Raw genomic sequence first — 22,532 nt, 5'->3', positions numbered from 1 at the left:
TCGTTGGTGGTTGGACGACCAGAATCTATTGAAGGGCGTCCCTCTGCGTTCTCTCCCTCCGGACCTCCTTCTGTTCTTGGACGCCTCCCTCGCAGGTTGGGGCGCTCACTTAAGCGGCCTCATTGCTTCAGGCTTTTGGGGTTTGGAGGACAAGCAGCAGCATATCAACATCTTGGAGTTGAAGGCGGCTTTTACATGGTCTGAAGGAGTTTTGGGGGATGGTAGAGGGTCACTCTGTTGTTCTCATGTTGGACAACACCACGGTGGTAGCCTACGTGAACAAACAAGGAGGCCTGGTATCTCAGCAACTTATGCCTTGACCGTCGAGCTTCACCAGTGGGCAATTAGCAATTCGGTAGAGCTCTCAGCCAGGTATATCCCAGGGAAACGGAACGTGGTTGCAGACAAACTCAGTCGCTGGGATCAGATCCTAGGCACAGAGTGGTCCCTTCATCAAGTGGTGGCAGACAAGCTTTTCCAGATTTGGGAGGAGACCCATGCTGGACCTTTTCGCGACACGCTACAACAGGAAGCTGGAGGTGTTCTGTTCAGTGGTCCCAGATCCCTTAGCATTGGCAGAAGATGCATTCCAACATCCCTGGGACAACCTGGAGGCGTATGCCTTCCCTCTGTTTTGCTTGATTCATCAGGTTCTGATGGGTTCACAGGGTCTCAGAAGGACTTTGGTAGCCCCTCTGTGGCCTCTGGCGGAATGGTTTCCAGATCTGCTGTCGTTGTCGGAGATTCCCCCTTGGTGGCATCTCCTGTGTCAGCCCCATGCAGAAAGGTTCCACCAGTCAGTAGAATCCGTCTCTTCACGGTTGGAGGCTATCAACTATCTCCTCCAAGAGAGAGGCTTTTCTCAGAAATCAGTTGGGCACATGTCCAGCAGTCTTAGGAAGTCAACCTCCGCAGTTTACCATGGCAAATGGGCGATCTACTGTGATCGGTCTCGCAAATGGGGTTTTTCTCCACTTGCGACCTCTATTCAGCGAATAGCAGACTTTTTAACCTTCCTCAGAGATGAGAAAAGTTTGTCCGTTTCTGCTATTAGAGGCTACAGGGCGGCACTGAGTTTGGCATTACGCCTGAAAGGTATCGACATCTCCTCTTCCTGGGAACTTTCCCTGTTAGTTGAGGGGTTTGAGCAGTCGAGTTCTCCTAGAGAGCTCAAGCCTCCAACATGGGATGTTTCCTTGGAGCTTAAGAGCTTGACTAAGAGTCCATATGAGCCCTTGCGTCGCTCATCTGACAGGAACCTGGTGCTCAAGACAGTTTTCCTTTTGGCTTTGGTATCTTCCAAAAGGGTAGGAGAGCTCCACGGTCTTGAGTTATGAGGTGAAGCACACCAGGGGTTGGAAGTCAGTGTCCTTCGAATTTGTCCTGGAATTCGTGGCCAGGACCCTAAATCCCTCGATGCATGATGACAGGTTCGCTTCGTTTTCCATTCCATCACTGACTGACTTTGTGGGTGGTGATGCTCAAGAGCTTTTGTTGTGCCCTGTCTTGGCCCTGCGTTGCTAACTTAAAAGGACTCGGCACCTTAGACCAGGCTGCCGCAGACTTTTTGTTAGTACAGGCCATACAAAGAAAGTGGTGTCTAAGAATACTATCTCTTTTTGGATATGGGAAGCCATCAGACAGGCCTATTTGACTCTTGATGATTCCATCACCACATCTGTGCAGGCTAGAGCACATGACGTTAGGGGTATTGGTCCCTCTCTGGCTCTCAAAAAGAACTTGGCTGTACATAGAGTGCTGAGCGCTGGTACTTGGTTACGCCAGTCCACATTCACCTCCTTTTATCTTAAGGATGTTACCCACAGATCTATGGACACGTTTTCCCTGAGTCCTGTGGTGGCTGCCCAACAGGTTGTGTAACTCATAGTTGCCCTTAACGGGGCACCTTTGTATCTTACCTAAGATGAATGTGTGGATGAGAGAATGAGTGAGTTGGCTGGCCTCCTTTCTCTTGTACCTTTCCTTCTTCCTTCGGGGGGTTTAAGGAATTGACATGTCATTTGCTGGACTGGTCTGATACAGGTGAGTGAGGTAGTCATACTGGTAGTGTGGTCGTGCAATATACAATATCTTACCCACTATTTAGTAGCATAGGCTCCGCTCCTGGGCAAGGAGGAGTCGGGAGTACTACAAACCCTAGTTTTTCTTTGGTTCCCTATGCAATGGTTATCCCGTATATCATTGTACGTCACTCAGGTTCTGAGTGGTTAGATATTAGTGTATCTAGCTTCTCAAGAGGCTTCAGTCCCTCTCCAAGAACTATTTCTATTAATAAACATTACCTTAATATATAATTTATCTATCCCTAAATACCCAAAAACCGCACCAAAATTTACCACATTGGCAACCCTGTTACCTCCTATTCTGTCCGCCAATTGGCAAAACTGTCATTGACAGATACCAAACCTTCCCTCAAATCAGTTGTTAACGAGTGCCCGTGTTGTTTACATCATGGCCGCTCTTTATAAATTTCCTTAAACATTTTTGTGCCTTTAAAGCTTTCAAGAGGGTGGGTGAACTGCAAGCACACTCTTTTCTGGTTGCCAGATCTGGACAAGACATGATTTTGTCATACCTTCCTGAATTTGTCGCAAAGACTGAATCGTCTGATAATCCCATTCCCAGGTCTTTCGTACTGAAGTCGCTGGTCAACTTTGTTGGTAATTTAAATGAGGAATTAGTTCTTTGCTCTGTTAGGGCGCTCTCATGCTATTTACGCCGCACGAAGGACATTCAGGGTCGTCCCCGTCATCTGTTTGTTTCACCCCGAAATGTCAAGAGACCTATTTCAAAGAATGGTGTATCCTTTTTTCTCAGAGATCTGATCGTTAAAACTGGTGGTTCGGCTGCTGGGGAAGACCAGACGCCGAGAGCACACAGTATTAGAGCAGTTGCTACATCAGTAGCTTTTATGAAGAACGTCTCAGTCGCCAAGGTGCTTGAGGCGGCGACTTGGCGTTCTAATTCTGTTTTTGCCTCTTTTTACTTGAGGGATATTTCTCTAGTTCTAGGCGACCTTCGTTCTTTGGGCCCGTTGGTGATGGCAGGACAGGTCGTCAGACAGGAGAATTAGGTAGTCTTCCTGTTTTACGTTTGGTTGCTACCTGTATATTATTAATTAATTTTTGTTTTGTTGTATATGTTTTTTGTTTTTTGTATTATAACCCATGGCAGTTTTTGACGTAGTTATACGTAATGGGAATTAGGCAGTTTGGTATTTAGGTGTTGTTGATGACAAGGACTGACTGCTTGGCAACTCATGCTGCTTCCATTGTCAGTGTGAAATGGTTCCAGCCACTGGGTTGTCGGCACTGGCGACTACGCTTCTCCCAGAGTCGATGCCGACCTAGGACTAGCCACTGGTTCGCTTGTCCTGACGACTCCTGCTTCTTCCACTGTCCTGGACAGGGAATTAGTCGATGGATCGTCTGCTGTCATCTGGTGACTCGCTCACCATCTACTTTTTGTCTCGCCTGTTTTCTCAGAGTCAGACACTCGTGCGAGATCAGGCGACATTTAGTAGCCCTGAGTTTCTTGTTGAAGAAGTCGGTTGCGTTGATACACCCCCGATGATCGTGTAACATGAGACCAGGTTGGACTGTCAGGCATTCGTCCTTCGGGACTGAATCGCCTTTTTGCTCCCCGCTCCTTTCTCTTGGCACCAGAAAGCTCGAGTTAGGAGTTGCTCATGAGCCGATTCGTTGCTGGCGACGTTGGGTTGCATTGATACACCCCCAAGGTTTGCTTAGCTTTGAATTGCCCAGACAGTCCAGACACTCATCCTTCAGGGAAAGAATAGTGCTTGATAGTCTTCAGGGTGCAGCCTTGCTGTCCTCGATTTGTCTGACTGGTCACCTGGTCGGTCACCTGACTTTAGTACAGACGGACTGACTATGCACTTATTCCTTGTCCTGTGCTACCGCAGTTTGGCGGCATTATGGTAGGAGACTTTGAGTTGTTAGTATCTTAGACCTTGGGTTGAGTTTTGACTGCCTATGATATATATTTCTTTCATTGTTTTCTCCTATTCTGTCAGAAGGGGAAATTGTATTCAGATTCCCTCCTCCTTTTCAATGTGGTTAATCGGGCTAGATAAATTATATTAAGGTAATGTTTATTAATATGGAATTTTTATTCTAAATTAATATTAATAATACTTACCTGTATAATTTATCTAGTCCCACCCATCCTACCCCACGATCTGCCTATCACAACTGATTTGAGGGAAGGTTTTGTATCTGTCAACGACAGTTTTGCCAACTGGCGGACAGAATAGGAGGTAACAGGGTTGCCAATGTGGTAAATTTTGGTGCGGTTTTTGGGTATTTAGGGCTAGATAAATTATACAGGTAAGTATTATTAATATTAATTTTAGAATAAAAATTCCATTTTGAGAGCTGGACTTGCGGGTAGGCCCCCAGTCGGTCTAGGATGTCTTATACCTCCCTCCAAGTATGAGTCTATCCAATTGTTAAGACCGAGGGTTTGTTCACGTATGAACAAAGGACAAATTTTCTAAGACAATATGTATTTTTCATAGCTACAAACCTGAGGTCTTAACGTTATACTGCCCACCTCTAGCCGCCCCTCTTTTTGTTAAGTCGTCCTGAGTTGGGAAAGACTGGCGTAGATGATCGGCATTTGGCCACTCTTCACCCGATATACGCTTGCGTTGCCAGACATTACAAGATTCCTTGCTTTCATCTGCTTTTTAACCGGATCCAGCTAGGGGCTAGAAATGATCCCATTATTAAGACCTCAGGTTTGTAGCTATGAAAAATACAAATTGTCTTAGAAAATTTGTCATTTTTATATTCTTCAGTTTACCATAAGGACTAGTAGTCATAAAATTCTCTGCTGATTATTGTAGGTTCACCAAGCAATGCTAGATTGCTTACATTGTGATTCAAAGACCCACTGTAAGAACCAAACAAGCTATCAGTGACCTTATCCTTCTTGAACTCTTCTTGTTTGTTGCTGGATTTGAGGAAGAAATGTATGAGGTTGCAAAGTTAGGGTTCAAGGACAGGATGATGTTACTCTGTGTTGCTGTTAGGTCCGATTCACTAATGCAAGGTGCATGGTTGTCAATCCTCCTTTGCTTTTGAGGCAGCATGGCTGCTGTGTGCAAGACTAGTTTATTCAAAGGCTATAAATCACATTCAACAGAAAATGCACAGTTGTGGATGTCTTAGGTGGGTATAAGAGGCTTCCAAATCTGTCCCAGCAAAAGTTCTGGTGGTCCCACTGGTTAGCTGCCCAGGTTTATCTGTCCCTGAAATTATTGGTTTTATCTAGGAGGGAACTAGATAGACTATGGTAAACAAGGTCTCTGTGGATTCTGTCTAAATGTGCACCTTAGAGGCCTTGGAGTGATTGTCACTGGTTTAGAAGAAGGCTGTGTGCAGTCGTGTGTCTGCTGATGAGGGAAATTTGTGCACTTACTATGATCATGGTACTTGATGGAGCTATTCATTCATGTAATGATGATGAATGCAGGCATTCTTGTACCAGATTAAATGGTTTGCAGTCATATGATTGACTTGAGTAGCGATCAGGGTGAACTAAGAGATTTTTGGCAAGGTAATTTTTCAGATTCTTAACTGGGTACAAGTAGGAAACATGCTGCTATTCCCAAGTTTTTTGGGAACTATCAGAAGTAAGGCTCTTGTAACCAGAAAAATAGGCCTTGTCCTTGGAGAAGACCTTCTGTGCTTGAACCACAGGTTCTCTGGTTAGTGTTTCCCATCTTTTGCCTGTTCAGCCTACTATGAGGAATCCCATCCCTCATCTGTTGGAAACCCTGTATATCATTGGTATCCACACCATTCATCAAGAACTACTGACTTCAGAATATCTACAGATTACTGCTTTCCATTCTGTTGTGTTTTTATATTCTAAGAAAAATATTTTAACTGTTTCTGACTACTAAATTCACGAACCTCGTAAATGTAAATAGTACCATTCATGTATGATATGGTGTTTTATATATTCCAGATGGGAAAGAAAGATTGCCAGACATCTCGACTGCCAGTGGATCACTACAGGAAACAAATAGGTAAATTAGTCTGTTATGATTTTTTCTTTTTCTTGTAGAGACTGAACAGAGAATCTTAATTACTGCCAGTCGTGTGAGTTTCATAAAAGAATTTCTCTGTGAATGTCAGTTTTGTAAAAGATACTGTGAATCATACAAGTCCCCTCAAGGAGTGAAATGACATATTTTTAAAGTATATAATTTGTATTTTTCCTAACATACAAACCTGAGGTCTTTACATAGGGGATTAACTTTCAGCAAGCTGGAAATCTGGCTGTTAAACTTTTGCAAGGTGGTTTTGTTATAGGTATCGATGGTAGGGGTGGAAGCACTACCTACCAAGTCAGTGCTCATTCAATTCTATGTGGTTTACCTTTTGGCCCAGGTAAGAGAAGGGGGTTGGTAAGAGGTGGTACCTTTATGTAAAGACATGAGACTTGTATGTTGGGAAAAATGCAATTTGTTCATGAAACTTACCTGTCAGATATATATATAGCTGTATTTTCTGAAGTCCGACAGAATTTCAAAAACTTCCGGCACATGCAGTGGTCGGCCAGGTGGTTAGTGCCCATTCCCGCCGCTGGGAGGCGGGTATCAGGAACCATTCCCATTTTCTATTCATAATTTTTCTGTCGCCGGTGCTGGAAACACCTGTTTTCAGTACCTCCGTCTTAGGATTTTGGAAACTTCATTGCCGCTAAGTATCCTAATTGTCTTTTAATTTATTTATTTGGATTTGTGGCTAGGCATACGCTATCTTAAATTGATTTGAATTTGATTCATTTTTGCATAAGATATCTGAATCTAGTGAGGCTAGTTTCAGAGGGTGTTGTCTGCAAAGATAGGGTGTGGCTACCGAAAGCTTCGGTAGATCCGCACTTGGTATGCACGAGGGGTATGGGTCTTGCTTCTTTGTTGAGATTTGTCATGTAAGGAGTGTGAGACTTTGTCTATTTCCGTAAGGAAGACGTATGATTCGTATGTACGCAATTAATCAGTAAACATGTCTAATTCCGTAAGGAAGACGTATGATTCGTATGTACGCAATTAATCAGTAAACAAAAGTCAGGGTAGTGAACCTGCTAATTTTATACATTCAACTTACCTGTCAGATATATACATAGCTATTACTCCGTCGTCCGACAGAAATTCGAATTTCGTGGCACACGCGGCAGGTAGGTCAGGTGATCTACCCCCCACCCCCCGCCTGCTGGTGGGCTGGAAATAGGTAAACCATACCGTTTTCTAATTCATAATTTTTCTGTCGCTGTAATGTAAACAACGTTTGCAGTTCCTCCTGACTTGATTTTTGGATTTCATCGCCATCGATCTACTGGGCTATCTTTTGCAGGGAAGTACTGGATCTTTGGTTCGGCATACGCATATTAATTTGTTTTTATAACTTTGGCTTCGAAAATTTCGAAGAATTGTTTACGTGTAACTACCCAACTTTTCGGTAGACACTCACATAGTTTGCAAGAAGGAAAATTTTAATATTTATTCATAATAACGTGTAGTAAATGTTAGAATTGATTGAGCTAACTTCCTTCTTGAGGATGTAAGGAAAGAATAGTTACGCTTCCTTTAGAAGTTTATATAGCTCTCGTACTAACGAGCAGTTAGAGCATTAACAATACTAGTAGTGTGGTATCCTCATCTCCTTCTTACTTCACAGAATCTTCAAATTCATATTGCAAATTGAAGACAAAGGAATGTAGCTCAAAATACGAGCTATTGAAAGGTAAGAAGTTATTTTAGTGTTAGTGCAGTGGAGGGTGCGTTCTGATCGGCTCTGTTTCGCTCCCAGGCCTAGACCTCTTCCAAGCTCACATACCCAGAGGAGAAGGAAAGTCGAAAGCCTTACGGAGGTTATGGAGAATCCCCTTCGATCAGGCGTCCCCTCGGCAGGATCTGTAGAACGTCCCAGACTGCCAAGTTCGCCATTGGAAAGGCGTCCTAATTAGTAGAGGGTGCGTTCGATCGGCTCTGTCTCGCTCTCAGGCCTAGACCTCTTCCAAACTCACAAGCCCAGAGGAGAAGGAAAGAAAGTCGAAAGCCTTACGGAGGTTATGGAGAATCCCCACCGATCGGGCGTTCCCTCGGCAGGATCTGTAAAACGTCCCAGACTGCCAGGGGATAGCCATTGGAAAGGCATCCTTTAAAAAGTGCGTCTGTTCTTCAGTTTCTTCATCTTACATCCGAAAAGACGAAGAATGTACATGTTTGGAGTTCGGACGATCTGGCTCGTTCTCTGAATAAGAGAACACTGACTCACTGAGCGAGAGGCTGAGAGCCAGCCAGCAAGCTAGCGCGAGCCGCGTTCCAACAGACTAGCGCGAGCCGCGTTCCAACAGACTAGCGCGAGCCTCGTTCATACAGTTAAACGCGAGCCGCGTTCCAGCAACTGAGTGCGAGCCGCGTTCCAGAACTTTTTTCTTGGCGCAGGGCGCCTTCAAAGAGAAAACAGATGGCTTAACTAAGGAGCCTTATAATAGAGTGGCAATCAGAAGGATGCTTCCATTGAACGTTTACTGGCAAGAGGCTCGTATAACAAGACTAGAGGCGCTCGGATCTATTAGGGACCTTCCACGCAAGCGGAACGTTCCAGGAGCGAGTCTCCTTTCTAGCGTGCGGAACATTCCAGGCGCGCGGAACTATCCAGACGCCAGGCGCTAGGCGCAAGGATCCAGACGCCAGGCGTCAGAAGATTCCAAAATCTTCATTTGAGAGAGAGGTCAGTCGCGAGACTCCTCTTTGAGTTTTTAACTTGAGCAACTTTCCCCTGGCAAATGTGCAAGATGTCGCACAGGCGGCCGTTGCTTTTGTCAGAAGACTCCTGTGTTAGGCAGTTCCTCTCAATGCGGACTCTTTCCTTCATCCATGTTCTTCCCTCGTTTTGAGGAGGCAAGAACTTTGGGAGTTTTTCTTAATAAGAATCTCATCGACGTTTGTGTATGATGGCGGATAGGAAATATCTACTTCCTTCCGTAAACCCTAGTGATGAACAGGAATTCTGTCTCTTCCGCGATTTATGAGGAAATCACGAAGATTTAAAGAGTTCCTGGATTAACTTCGTTCCTTAAGGATATATATATACTCTTTCTTTCGTTCTATTAACGAAAAGAACGAAGATAGTAGAAGGTAGTAGAGTTTCTACTGTATGAGAATACGATACGGTCAAATCATAAACACATACCGTAGTTACTTCTTTTCTGTGCAACTCAATTACCAGTATCCTTCTACGACTTTCCTAGGAAGGACTACGCTTAAAGGGATTGTTAAGACAACACCTACTTAGCTTCTAGATTTATCGAAGTCTTGTTTCGCTTAAATATGCTTTGATAAGAACTTCCTGAAGTTCGATAATAATTTTATAAAATTCCTTTATTAAATGGAGTAGCTGGCAACTCTGGAAGAGTAAGCGGGGACTGCTTTCGCCGAGAGCCTGAGACCAACGCAGTACGCCTACGCCTGTGACTGTCGGTACCACTACCATGTAGGTGTCAGTCATGAGCGGTCAGGTGTATCTCTCTCTCCTGCGGGATGGAATAACTTCCGTATCTCTCCCCTACAATCGCGGTCTTAACCTCGGATTGAGGGGATAGTTAAGCTAACATAAATAAATATTGTATGCCTTTTGCTAAGAAGCTTTCAATAAGAGAGATAGTACAACCTTTCAATGCTGTTTACCGTAGGTAACATTGTTAAAGGATTCTATCGCAGCAGAACATTATATTATGTAATGCTCTCAGGCTTACGAAAGCATAGCTTATTAGAGTACCTGCTCAGAAGATGGATGAGTCGGATGGGAAACATTCTCTTTGGGGCAGAACTTGTTTCCCTGAATGGACTATACTACGTATATAAAGCTTTTTCCTACTAAGAACGGAATTAACATGTGAAAGGATGTCGGGTACCATAAAGGCACAAGTGTTCTGGCACATAACATAAAAAGAATTAGAAGAAAGCGCCAGTCTGGCGCAATGCTCCAGAAGCGCCAGCCTGGCGCAAAATTTGCGCCAGAAGCGCCAGCCTGGCGCAGTGAGCCAAGAGCACCATCCAAGATTTTCTCGTTTTAGCGAGTTATTAACCTAAGATTCCAGTAGCCTCTCGGACACCAAGCTCGGTAACGGCAAAATTCGTTCCTGATTTAATCACTTAGGTCAATTCCACGACTCTCTCATATCGCAAAGAGCATCGAGAATCTTTTTTTTCGCTCCTATTCGCGTTAACAAAGAGATCCTTCTCGATCGACGATAATAACTGTTAACATGTTTAACATTATTGGAAAGAGTTGTGAGAACCTGCGGAAAGTCTTCTTCATAGATCTCTCAGTAAGGTAGAAGACGAACAGGCTTCCTATAGACTGCTTCCTTTTCCTACTTCTCCCCCGATTGAAGATGACGGGGGAAAAGCTTCAAGGAAGATTATCTTGGCAGTACAAGAGCAACTGGCCTCTTTGGTGGGAGTGTTAGCGCCTCGTAGGAAGGACGTTGCGCTTCCAATCAAGAAGTCTCGTCCTCTCTCCCCTGCGAAGCGAGAGGCGTCATGCAGACGTGAAGCTTCCAAACATATCGCAGAGGCTTCGGTTTCGAGAGCGAGATCGGGAGAATCTTACGGAAGACACGTAACGCGAGAGAGACGTGAGACGTCGTCGAGACATGAAGCGTCATTTAAAGCTGCTTTTAGACGCGAGGCTCCAACCAAAAAATTTGGCGCCAGTTAGGACGCCTTTTGAGAGCGAAGCGTCTTCCAGGCGCGAGGCGTCATCCAGACGTCAGCAGCCACACAAGCGGGAGGCGTCAGCCAGGACGCTTGGCGGACTAGAAGCGTCATCCAAGCGGGAAGCGTCATCCATTTATGGAGAGAAGCCTGGGCTGTTGGCGCCTTCCAGGACTATTAAAGCGGGGAAGAGGAAGGAATATCATTCCCTTAGCCCCTCTCCTATTAGGAGTTTGTGTCCTCCAGAGGAAAGACGTACTGAATTAGCAGCGGAGACTCATCTAGACCGAGAATTAGAAGTAAACTCGGAGGAGCAGTATCAAGGAAGAGAAGGACTGTCGAACTATAGAGTTTTGACAGCCTGGCTTCTAGAGGAGTATGGAGACAACTTGACTCCTGCCTCTCCTCCTTCTCCGCGCTCTCTTTTCTCGAGTGCAAAGACGAAGAAATCTTCGTCTTTTCTTAGAATGAAGCCAGCCATTTCGATGAAGAGGGCTCTTCAGTCTTTAGACTCTTGGATGAAGTCGAAGGAGGAGTTAGTTAGAACGGTCTTCTGCATGCCTCCAGCGAGACTAGCTGGTAAAAGAGGCATTTGGTGTCAGACGGGAGAGAATATGGGTATTTCTCTTCCGTCTACGTCAGAAGCGGACTTTTCGACCTTAGTTGACGCTTCACGTAGACAAGGTTTGAACTCTGCATGTATAACTTGGGGCATTTCAGAACTGGACCATCTCCTCAAGGGACTCTTTCATGTATTGGAAGTTTTCAACTTCTTAGATTGGTCCCTTGGGGTGATGTCCAAGAAAGCCCATGATTCTGAAGGACTCGAACCAGAAGTCCTTCTGTGTATTTCGTCTTGTATAGACAAAGCGGTTCAGGATGGCTCGGTTGAGATCTCCTCTTTATTTGGAGCAGGTCTTCTTAAAAAGAGGACAGTATATAGTGCCTTTTTAACCAAAGCGGTCTCCCACGCTCAGAGGGGCAGCGCTTCGTACTCGCCTTTGTCTGACTTTTTGTTCCCTTCTCAGTTAGTGAAGGACATTTCTCGTTCATTAACTGAGAAGGCGACTCAAGACCTTCTGACGCAGTCAGCAAGGAAGAAGAAACCTGCAGACAGCCTAAAGAACACTGTCATTGTCTGATGAGGAGAAAGACCGGGCCTACAACCTGACACAGATGCTCTAGATGCGAACATATAGGACAGATAAGAGTGTCCGATGTGGACATTGCCAGACATCCTCGAGACTCTACCAAGCTCGAAGCTCCGGCAAGTGGGGAGGGGGAGCCAACCGGCGCGAGGCGCCAGGCAGGAGCGAGGCGCCAGGCAGGCGCGAGGTACCAGCCAGCCGTGAAGCTCCAGGCAGGCGCAAGGCGTCACTCCAACCGGGCGCTAGACGCCAGCCAGGCGCAAGGCGCCAGCCAGGCGCGAAGCTCCAGGCAGGCGCGAGGCGCCAGGCAGGCACAAAGCGCCAACCTGGCGCGAGACGCCAGCCAGGCACGAGGCGCCAGCCAGGCGCGAGGCGCCAGCCAGGCGCAAGCCAAGCTCTAGGCGCGAATCTCCAGCTAAGACGCCAGGCGCGAGTGAGGCACCAGCCAGGCGTGAGACGCCAGGCAGGCGCGAAGCACCAGGCAGGTGCGAGGCGCCAGCCAGGGGCGAGGCGCCAGGCAGGCGCGAGGCGCCAGGAAGGCGCCAGGCGCCAGCCAGGCGCAAGCCAGGCTCTGGACTTCATCCAGAAGAGATCTGTTGCAAAGAAAGCCCTGGTCTTCTTTGGAAGAGTGGAATCTCTAAAGCACTTCTTGAGTAACTTGATGTTTCCTTCAAACAGCTAAGAATTAAAAGCGCTTGAAGTGCGAGCTTTTAACAATTCTTGTTCTTTCCATAACAGTATGTCGTGAGAGTCATATTAGCTGTAATAACGGGAGATGCAACTCTGTGTTGACTTCTCTTTGCACGAAGGAGATCAAGTGGGCCTATGAGAGATCCTTCTCTCTTTGTTATACGTGTCCACGGATGCGTTGCTGGGATAGGGAGCCGACACTGATCCTTAACTAGTAAATTAAAATTTTTTTTAAATTTTAACATAAGTGTATTATTTTCTGAGGTTATTTGAAATGAGTTTGGGGATAGCTCTTTTCAAATTAAGCACAAACCCTCGTGTTAGGATCAGGTGATCGGGATCGGTGTTGTGCTCCTTAAATTATGTCAATAGGCATTGGTGTATTGTCATGTAAGTGGATAAGACCCCATTGACAAATGACCACTAGATTCTGTCAAGTAAGTGGATAAGACCCCATTGACAGATCTACAAGAACTCTTAGCCATAGGTCACATCCTCGCTGAGGCTCTTGAGACGAAGCAGACTACTAGCAATAGCTAGGAAGTCGACCCTTCGTCTAAACACATAGGAACCAAGGTTTTATTTATTTATTACCTACAACGTATGTTGTTTACCTGTCTATTCAGTAATAGCTGTCTTTTACCCTCCACCAATGGTGTGAATCAGCTATGTATATATCTGACAGGTAAGTTGAATGTATAAAAATGATATTGTTATGATACAATAAAGTTTTATACATACTTACCTGGCAGATATATACAATTAAATGGCCCTCCCAGCCTCCCCTCAGGAGACAGCTGGAAGAAAAATTATGAATTAGAAAACGGGTATGGTTCCTATTCCCGCCACCCAGCGGCGGGGGGGTAGATCACCTGACCTACCTGCCGCGTGTGCCGCGAAATTCGAATTTCTGTCGGACGACGGAGTAATAGCTATGTATATATCTGCCAGGTAAGTATGTATAAAACTTTATTGTATCATAACTATATCATCTTTCCTGTAGACTTTATTTTGCCTAACCTATAGTATGGCCTACGGGTTATGAATATGTCTGCGAGAGGTGATCGCTCTCCTTCATTGTTGTGTAGAGTGCTACTTCTGTTATTGTTACTCCTAACCCTGTAATGTTGCCTTCGGGCCCTAAAACAGTGTCTGTAGAGGTTATTGCCCTTTCTCTAATACTCTTTCGATTCGTAACTTAGAATCGAAAGTGCTTGCTTTAGAGAGCAATAGTGAAGTGGCTTAGTGCAGTGACAGTGCCCCTTGTGTAGTGGAGGGTGCGTCAGATCGGCCTTATTTCGCCTCTAGGCCGGGACCTCTGCTTGACTCCCAGGACCCGGGGAGAGAGCATGTCGAAAGCCGAAGGAGGGTTACGAGGAACCCCCACCGATCTGGCGTGCCTTCGGCAGTTTCTGATGAAAATCCCCAGACTGCCAAAGTGCGTGCACGTGCACGAATCCTGAAGGATTGCTTCTCGTCCTCCGAAGCGTCCTCCCCGCGCAGGGGTTGGAGCTTTCGGAAGGACTCGCGCCCTCTAAATAGAAGCTTTATAGAGGAGGACGCTTCACGTTTCTCTCTCTCTCTCGTCATGCGTTTCAGTGAGAAGTAATAAGGCGAACGTCGCCTGAACATGTGTACGTCTTTCCACCGAGAAATACGAAAAAGAAGTTGTAGTAGCAGGACGCTTTTGAGCACTGACGTCCGAGCTTTGTTCTGTGAGAATAAGAAGGCGTTCCCTCGCCCCTCGTATTCTTACACGATCAACCCTTCTCCTGAGACTGCTTCGTGCAGTCGGATTTTTCTCCGAGATGTATCTCGCTCTTCCCTGAAGGCAGTTTCTCTCGCTTGTTTTGACGCCTGTCAGGAGCGTGACGCTTTTCTGCACGCTTCTTTGGACGCTCGGCTTGGGCGGGACGCTCGGATGGACGCCGTGCGCGCGCGGGTGCACGCCAAGCGCGTGCCAGTGGACGCCGAGCGTGCGCCAGTGGACGCCGAGCGCGCGCCAGTGGACGCCGAACGCGCGCCAGTGGACGCCGAACGCGCGCCAGTGGACGCCGAGCGTGCACCAGCGCACGCCAGGTGTGTCGCTTGGCTGAACGTTTCTGTTGAACTCTTCAAGCTCTTGTTTCAGATTTGGGCCTAAAGAATTTTTACCTCTACCTTCGGTGATACCTTCTACCTCACCTGCAAAGAATGTGAAGTAAGCAGTGCTTCTGAGGAAGCTTAAAGTGAACAGGCAACTTCTTCTTCGAAACCCAGCAAGACATCGGGTTTTGCGAATTCAAGAGGTCTCTGTCAATTAATATTGCTTTTCGCAAAGGTGGATGGAGTTAAGGAAAGCTCAAGGGAAGATATCATTTGCTCTACCGCAGTCAAGACTTTGTGATAAGGCAGTTACGGGTTATGTAAAAGCTCGACGTCCTGCACGTCATGACGCTCGGCTACGTTCAGTAGGATTCTTGCAAAAGCACTCATCAAGAGGACGCTCTTCAGGAAAGCGCAAGACAGGACTTCCTTTGCCATACTGCCAATAAATTTAAGTTGCAAGCTTTTTAGTCCATCTGAAAGGGCTTTTCAGATGATAGATTTTGTTAGTTCCTAAGTTCGGGACTACGCTGCCGAAGTTGAACATCGGGGTCCTACCTGCCAAAAGCCCAGTCTCTTATCAGGATTCTTGCCCCTTCCTCGATTGATACGGGAATGGGAAAAATAATATGCTCGACTTCCTGGATTATGTTTTGTCAATTCAGTGACTTTCCCCCATTGACAATATACTATCGTTTTGTCAAGTAAGTGGGTATCCCCTCATTGACAAAATATCTCTTTGTCCCGTAAATGGGTTAGTTCTCATTGACAAACATCTCAATAACTTTATATTGCGTAAGCGGATAAGCTCTTTTTGACAAGATTCCCAAGAGCCCTCATTCATCAATCGCAGACTCGTACAAGTAATAGACTTGTAGACTACGTCAATGAACGCTTATGTCCAACAACATAAGAAGCTTGAGCTATCCGCTTCGATTCTCAAAGATTTGTTCAATAAACTTGCCTGTCAGATATGTATGTAGCTGTGTTTCCGAATTCAGCTATATATATGTCTGCCAGGTAAGTATGAACAAACTTTTGTTGTATCATAACAATTTCATATTTTGCCTTGCGTTATTTTACTACTGGTTGGTTCAAGTCATATACGGTTGCTGTAGTTACCTCTTCGGATGACAACCGAGAGGTCTATTGTCTTTTTTTTTTTTTTAAGGGCATTTTATCGTTACTCCCTGCAGCGTACCAGGAGTTTCCGATTTTTCTTTTACCGTTGTATGATAGTGTTATGACGACACAAACGCACTTCTATATTTAGCGCCTTCTGTTTCGCTTAAATATACCAGCTTGCGAGTCTCTTTCTGCTCAAAAATAACGGACCTATTTCTTCGTAGAATAGAGTAGCTGGCAACCCACGCATAACGGTAAGAGACGACGAATGTAAGCTGCTGCTGTCACTGTCCGCTGCAGTCCAACCGAGCCAGTCCCAGCTCGTTCGCTGTCATGCGCGGTAGTTTACGTCTCTCTCTCCTGCGGGATTGACTGACTAACTGTATCTCTGTCCTACAATCACGGACTTTAGCCTAAGATTGAGGGGATTTCTTACATGAATGAATAAACATTGCATTCGTTTTGCCTTACTATGTTCAACAGAGATATCTCTTAATCCTTTCGGTGCTCGTTACCGCACGGTATAGATCTACGAGTCTACCGCAACATTGCACTATTATATGCTCTCCTGCTTAGGCAAAGCGCAGCCTTATTAGGGAAGTAAGCATACTCGGGGAGGGAATGGATGAGCTTGCTGGGGACCATTTCCTTCCTGAAGAAGTTTGTTTCCCTGAATAGACTGCAATTCAGACCTCCACAGTTTTTTCCTACTGGGAAACTAAAATATTATTCAAGATCTAGGAATGATTCTGAACATCTCTCTGTGCGTCTATCACCTGAGGTGATAGAAAGAAGGTGCCGGACATCTGGATAGGGTTTCAGATGTCCTGGATCTTAATCTGAAAGAAGTAGAAGCAATTCGGTCGTCCCTCCAGTCCTCGAAACAAGTTTTTGGAACCAGTGGTCCAGATCAACTCTGATATTCCACAGCTCTCTCATATCTTAAGAAGTATCTTCTCTCGGTCCCTGTTCGAGTTTACGAGAAAGAGCCTATTATAACAACAGGCGTAGAATGTAACAATCCTCTAGAGGTTCGTTACAGGATTGCAAAAGTCCGTACGAATCGTCTCGATCGACGGCAGCAACTACTGACTTCCGAGTGGAATCTTTCTTTAGAAGTATGTTGAGAGTTGTGGAGACACTAGGGACGTCCTTTCATTCTTCTCTTCGATATGTTGAGGACGAAGAGGCTTCTTCTTCTCTGCTCCCTTATTCTCGATCCGGGATCGGTACCATTAAACGCCATCCTATGATATTGAACGGGGATGGATGTTTAGTCTTTTCCCCTTTTTCAATTGCTTAGGAAATGTAATAAGAGGATTTATGACGTCACAGGGAGCGACAATGACGCTGATCGCCCCATGTTGGCCTTCAGGATCCTGGATTCACAGAGGTCACGTCCTTCCTAGTTCACTTTCAAAGGACCTTTTCCGAGAGTCGGTCTACTCTTACTCGAAAGGTATCTATAACCTCTCTGAGTCTGACTACGTTCAGACTATCGAGATGTTGACAGGAATAAGATTACCGTCTTCCCTTTCCGTCTGAAGAATGGGATAAGCTGGCAGTCACAACTATTAAAGAATACGCAAATATGTTGTTGACGGCCTTTGGGCTCAGAGATTTGCTTCTGTCAAACAACAAAGCCCTTCACGATCTTTGAGTTCTGTGGAATCTCGAAACTCGCTCACCATCTACTTTTTGTCTCACCTGTTTTCTCGGAGTCAGACACTCGTGCGAGATCAGGCGACATATAGTAGCCCTGAGTTTCTTGTTGACGAAGTCGGTTACGTTTATACACCCCCGATGATCGTGTAACATGAGACCAGGTTGGACTGTCAGGCATTCGTCCTTCGGGACTGAATCGCCTTTTTGCTCCTCGCTCCTTTCTCCTGGCACCAGAAGCTCGAGTCAGGAGTTGCTCATGAGTTGATTCGCTGACGATGTTGGGTTGCGTTGATACACCCCCCAAGGTTTGCTTAGATTGAATTGCCCAGGCAGTCCAGACACTCATCCTTCAGCGAAGAATAGTGATCAGGAAGGCCGCCTTCTAACCACCCTAGATACGACAAGAGGGTTAGAGAGATTTTAAGCCATCGTCACAAGTTTTGGCTTTAGAGAACACATGGCGGTGTGCTCTCTAAGCCTTCCGTTGTGGCCTAAGAATGGAAACCCGTTTTGTCCTTGGGCCAGGAGCTTGGAAGCAAGGATGGCACAAGTTAGTGGGCAGGAGCCAGAGAGAGTCCTGTGCCCTGTCGGGTCTCTCAAGTTTTATCTACATAAAACTCAAGAAAGTCGAAGTCGTTCGGGCAATCTGCAGTTCCGAAAAAGACCAGACTTGCCCATATCGAAGAACACCCTGGCTTTTAGTGTTAAGGAGTTCTTTCTAAAATGCTCCTTCATTGTGTTTGCACAAAGATTTGAAATCTTTTTATCTGAATGCTCACGAGGTGAGGGCGCGACCTCGGAAGCATTTCAACAGAGCATGGCACTCAGCAACATCCTGAGTACTATGTTTTAGCGAAGCAACTCTGTGTTCACTTCACACTCCCTGCGAGATGTGAAGATGGCATATGAGATCTGCTGCTCGCTAGGGCCATACGTGTCTGCAGACACAATCTTGGGGGCAAGAAGTACCACTCATCCTATCCTGTAGAAAATGGTTAGGAAGAGCTCTTAATTTAGTTGTTGAGTCGCCGACAACGGCGACTTCTTAACTCTTAAGCCTTAGTTAACACACCTTAACTTTGGCTAGGTGGTCAGGTGGTGATATATATATTTATATATATATTTATTTTACTTCTTAGCCCTCATGGTATGGTCAATATGGTCTAGTCACGTCGTGGTCTCGCCCCTGTTGACAGATCATCTGGAGTGCACCAGCTATATAGGTCTCTACCTCGCTGGCAACTCTAGTAGCACAAGCAGACTTACGCGGCAATAACCATGAAGCCAGCTATGCTAACAGGTGGAACCAAGATGTAAATCATCTGCATGCATTTGTTTCCCAAAATCCTTCTATTCTGTCCCTTCCCACCTCCAATGGTGGGATTCAGCTATATATATATCTGACAGGTAAGTTTCATGAACAAAATGATATTGTTAAGATACAATAAAGTTTGTTCATACTTACCTGGCAGATATATATAATCAAGTACCCACCCACCTCCCCTCAGGGGACAGTGGAAATAAAAATTATGAATAGAAAATGGGAATGGTTCCTGATACCCGCCTCCCAGCGGCGGGAATGGGTACTAACCACCTGGCCGACCACTGCGTGTGCCAGAAGTTTTTGAAATTCTGTCGGACTTCAGAAAATACAGCTATATATATATCTGCCAGGTAAGTATGAACAAACTTTATTGTATCATAACAATATCATATTTCTTTAAAAATTTGTAATTTGTCTCTACAGATATACAAACCCTTGATCTTTATATATGGGAGGCTTATTTTTGGAGGGAGGATTCTGAGTAAATCTCTGAACTGACTGGTATTTCAGCTCACCTGGGTACTCTCTTCCTGGTCAAGAAAGAGCAAAGGGAGGAGACCATACCTCAGATCTGTTGAATGAGAGATGTTTAATTGTCAGACTTCGGACATTTCAAATTAAAAAAATGTAATATCCTTGATTCGGAAAGTTTGGATGAACCCACAGTGTCAGAAACTAGTATAAAGCTAAGAATAACCAACTGGTTTGTTCATTGTCAGTCCCTCTCGTCCCTTGCTAGAGAGAAGAAGGATTTGCATTTGCATGTTAGTCCAAATGGAGCTAGATTATAGATAGGATATAATTAGTCATCTAGATCACCTGCATTTATGTCCATCCAGCATGTGACGGCTCGTTCACTGTTTCTCTACCCATTGGGAAAGGAATGAAGACAAGAAAGTGAGGAGGCCAGTCCCACACACACCTTCTCCTTGCAGTCACGTGGCTTACGCGAGATACAACCTGTCTGGCAAGAGCTGGGTGAACTAGTTGACTTGTTGAGCATGGAAAAGGTGTCCAAGGACCTATGGGCAGCCTCCCAAGGTAAAAGGAAATTAATGTGATCTACAAGATTACATTTCATCCTAGCACTAAATACGATGGACAAACTGATGCCACTGTCCTCAAGAGAACTAGCCCAAAACGTACTAATGTCCACCAGAAAGTTGCAGGGTAGGCTCATTTGATCATCTCACTAGTCGGAGAAATGACCATTGGACACTGTTTCTTGGCTGACTGGAAGCTGATGCATCATCCTAGCACTAAATACGATGGACAAACTGATGCCACTGTCCTCGAGAGACTTGGGCCAAAACGTACTAATGTCCACCAGGAAGTTGCAGGGTAGGCTCATTTGATCATCTCACTAGTTGGAGAAATGACCATTTGGACACTGTTTCTCGGCTGACTGGAAGTTGATACACGTGTTTCTTGGCTGACTGGAAGCTGATGCATGAGTTCTTGGCATTGGACTAAAATTCTAGCCTTTAAACATAGACGTCATTCTGTCATTGGAACCACAGGACCTTAAGAGTGGAATGATTAGTCTCGCTGATCACCTTCAAAACGTTTTGAACAGCAAAAGATTAAGCCTTCAGATGTAAATGGATACCAAACTTTGTTCAAGGGTGTGTGAAGACAGAGCAGAACAGCACCAACTTCAGTAATTCTGAAAGAACTGTGATCAAGCTCCTTCAGAGGCTGAATGAATTTCTGGAAGTCAAGTTGCTAAGATCAACAGTCTTGATCTCTTGACTTTTATTGAATGAATTGGTTGTAATTATATCCATCCTGGTTGGGATGTGTCTGGTTGGTCACTGAACTGAATGTTCTATTGTCTACTCCTTACCTGCACTTCAATAGAGTAGATGAAAGGACACTAGGCCCTTTGTTGACCATGGCACTACCGTGGTGTCGTTGCTATCACATCAAGGAGCATCCATCTTACAATCTTTTAGATTCTTGAAAGTCTAAAAAGAACCTGTAAATAAATGAAACTTCTCTCTCCCTCAGGAAGATGTAACATGAGAGAGACTAAAATATTATATGTGAGGATGGAGGGAAAGACGGATGATAGCCATAACTCCCACACCCCAATCCTACTAAAATGAAGGAAAGAGGCGAGATGACAAACATGACTGGTCCAGCAAGAAGAGAAGATCGAATCATCCGCCATTAAAATTCGTCCCGAACATCCTGCAACGCATACAATCTGAAAGACTAAAACATTACAAAGTTCCCAGACATGTGTGAAAGATACATAAAAACATAAATGTCTATACATCATTTTTCAAATCAAAACCCTAAATCGAAGTAAGGGGTCCTGTCTCTGAAGGGGCAATACTCTCTTTGGAGACGGACTAGCCTATCACCCATAATGTAAGCGATGCCAATGCAGAGTTAAAGACGTACTATATACTGCAACAGCATCTTCCCCAAAGAAGTTCAACACTGCAACAAAGAAGGCTTGTCTAACACATTGACATCCACGGAACTTTTTGGCTGAATAAAAAGAAATAAAGAGCAGGCTACAATAAAAAACTGCATGGAAAAGGAGAGTGAAGCAAAACTCCAGTCTCCAAGGCGGTAAAAGAAAGACTGGCATATCGCGGGGGTCTGAGCTTGGTCGAAGACCAAACATCCATCACGTATATGCGGGAGTTGCCAAATGCCAAAGATTCCTTTTTTTTTTTTTACAATCTGATTGTTTTTACTGGTTTCTAGCTAGCGCTAGAAGATTTATCCTATTGTTAAGACCTCAGGTTTGTTAGCTATGAAAAATACAAATTGATTAAAAAATTTGTCATTTTGGGTAATTATGGCAGGTGTTTAGCTTTTTGTGTGTCCAAGGAATAATTCAGGTTTATTAGCTTACCTTATGAATATGGAGAGCTTAATTTAAGAACATGGCTGGAAGTTTTCACTTTATCTTGAATGAAGGATATTAATTGTGCAGATTATATTTCTGGGACTGTCTATATTAGAAGTGTTGCCGGAAGACCTCTTTGTGGCTGCTTTAAATATGTAATCATTAATTTAGTCTTATTCCTCTGTGCCAGGCATTGATGACTTATATACTAAGGAATCTATGTCTATGAACCATTAAAAGACTTTATGAATTGTGGGTACTTCTGAATTTATTGAAACGGGATTCAGTCTTATCAACCTCCTATGCACCACTTTACTTCAGGAGCATCAGCAGCTTAGATGCCACCTCATTGTCCTAACAATGTCTCCTCACTTTGTTGTTGGGATTTGCACATGCATTCAAACCTAAGTCCAGGTTTCATTCTTTATTCCTGTTATCCATTTCTTAGGGTTTTCTTCAGCAGCTTGTTTCTCCAACCAAAATTACATTACTGACTAATGTAAATGTTGGGTTAGTTATGAAACAGATGCAGTATATCATTATAAAAAATTTCAGTGCAAACTCGTCATTTACATCTGAAGCTAAACAGAAACTCTGCAGATGATGTCCATGTGGGCATGTGTGGTGAGGCTGCCCTGTAAGCAGATGACCTTGTAGAAGATCACTAATGTGGATAGTGAGATAAGGGATGTCTTCTTCTTTATCTTCAACTTTTCCCATCTTTATATGAGGTCACTGTTTGTTATTAGCTTCTGCGATAATGCAGATGATTGATGTGTATTGAAAAAATAGTTTTGTTTTAATAAAATCATTTTTACTCATCTTAGTACAAGATGTATATCAGTGGTA

General features: G+C 44.7%; 1 protein-coding gene across 1 annotated transcript in view; it reads left to right on the top strand.

Annotated features, from left to right (window-relative positions):
• LOC135198769 (triple QxxK/R motif-containing protein-like) overlaps positions 1-22,532 on the top strand; it is a 60,724-nt gene that overhangs the window by 3,917 nt on the left and 34,275 nt on the right. Inside the window, exon 2 of the mRNA XM_064226682.1 lies at positions 6,019-6,079. Coding sequence (XP_064082752.1) covers positions 6,019-6,079 — 61 coding nt within the window. The remainder of the gene's footprint in view (positions 1-6,018; positions 6,080-22,532) is intronic.

The sequence above is a fragment of the Macrobrachium nipponense genome, chromosome 22, assembly GCF_015104395.2.
Source record: "Macrobrachium nipponense isolate FS-2020 chromosome 22, ASM1510439v2, whole genome shotgun sequence".
Lineage (NCBI taxonomy): Eukaryota > Metazoa > Arthropoda > Malacostraca > Decapoda > Palaemonidae > Macrobrachium > Macrobrachium nipponense.
Note: the sequence above shows the minus strand (reverse complement) of the source record. Positions and strands in the feature narration are given on the sequence as shown.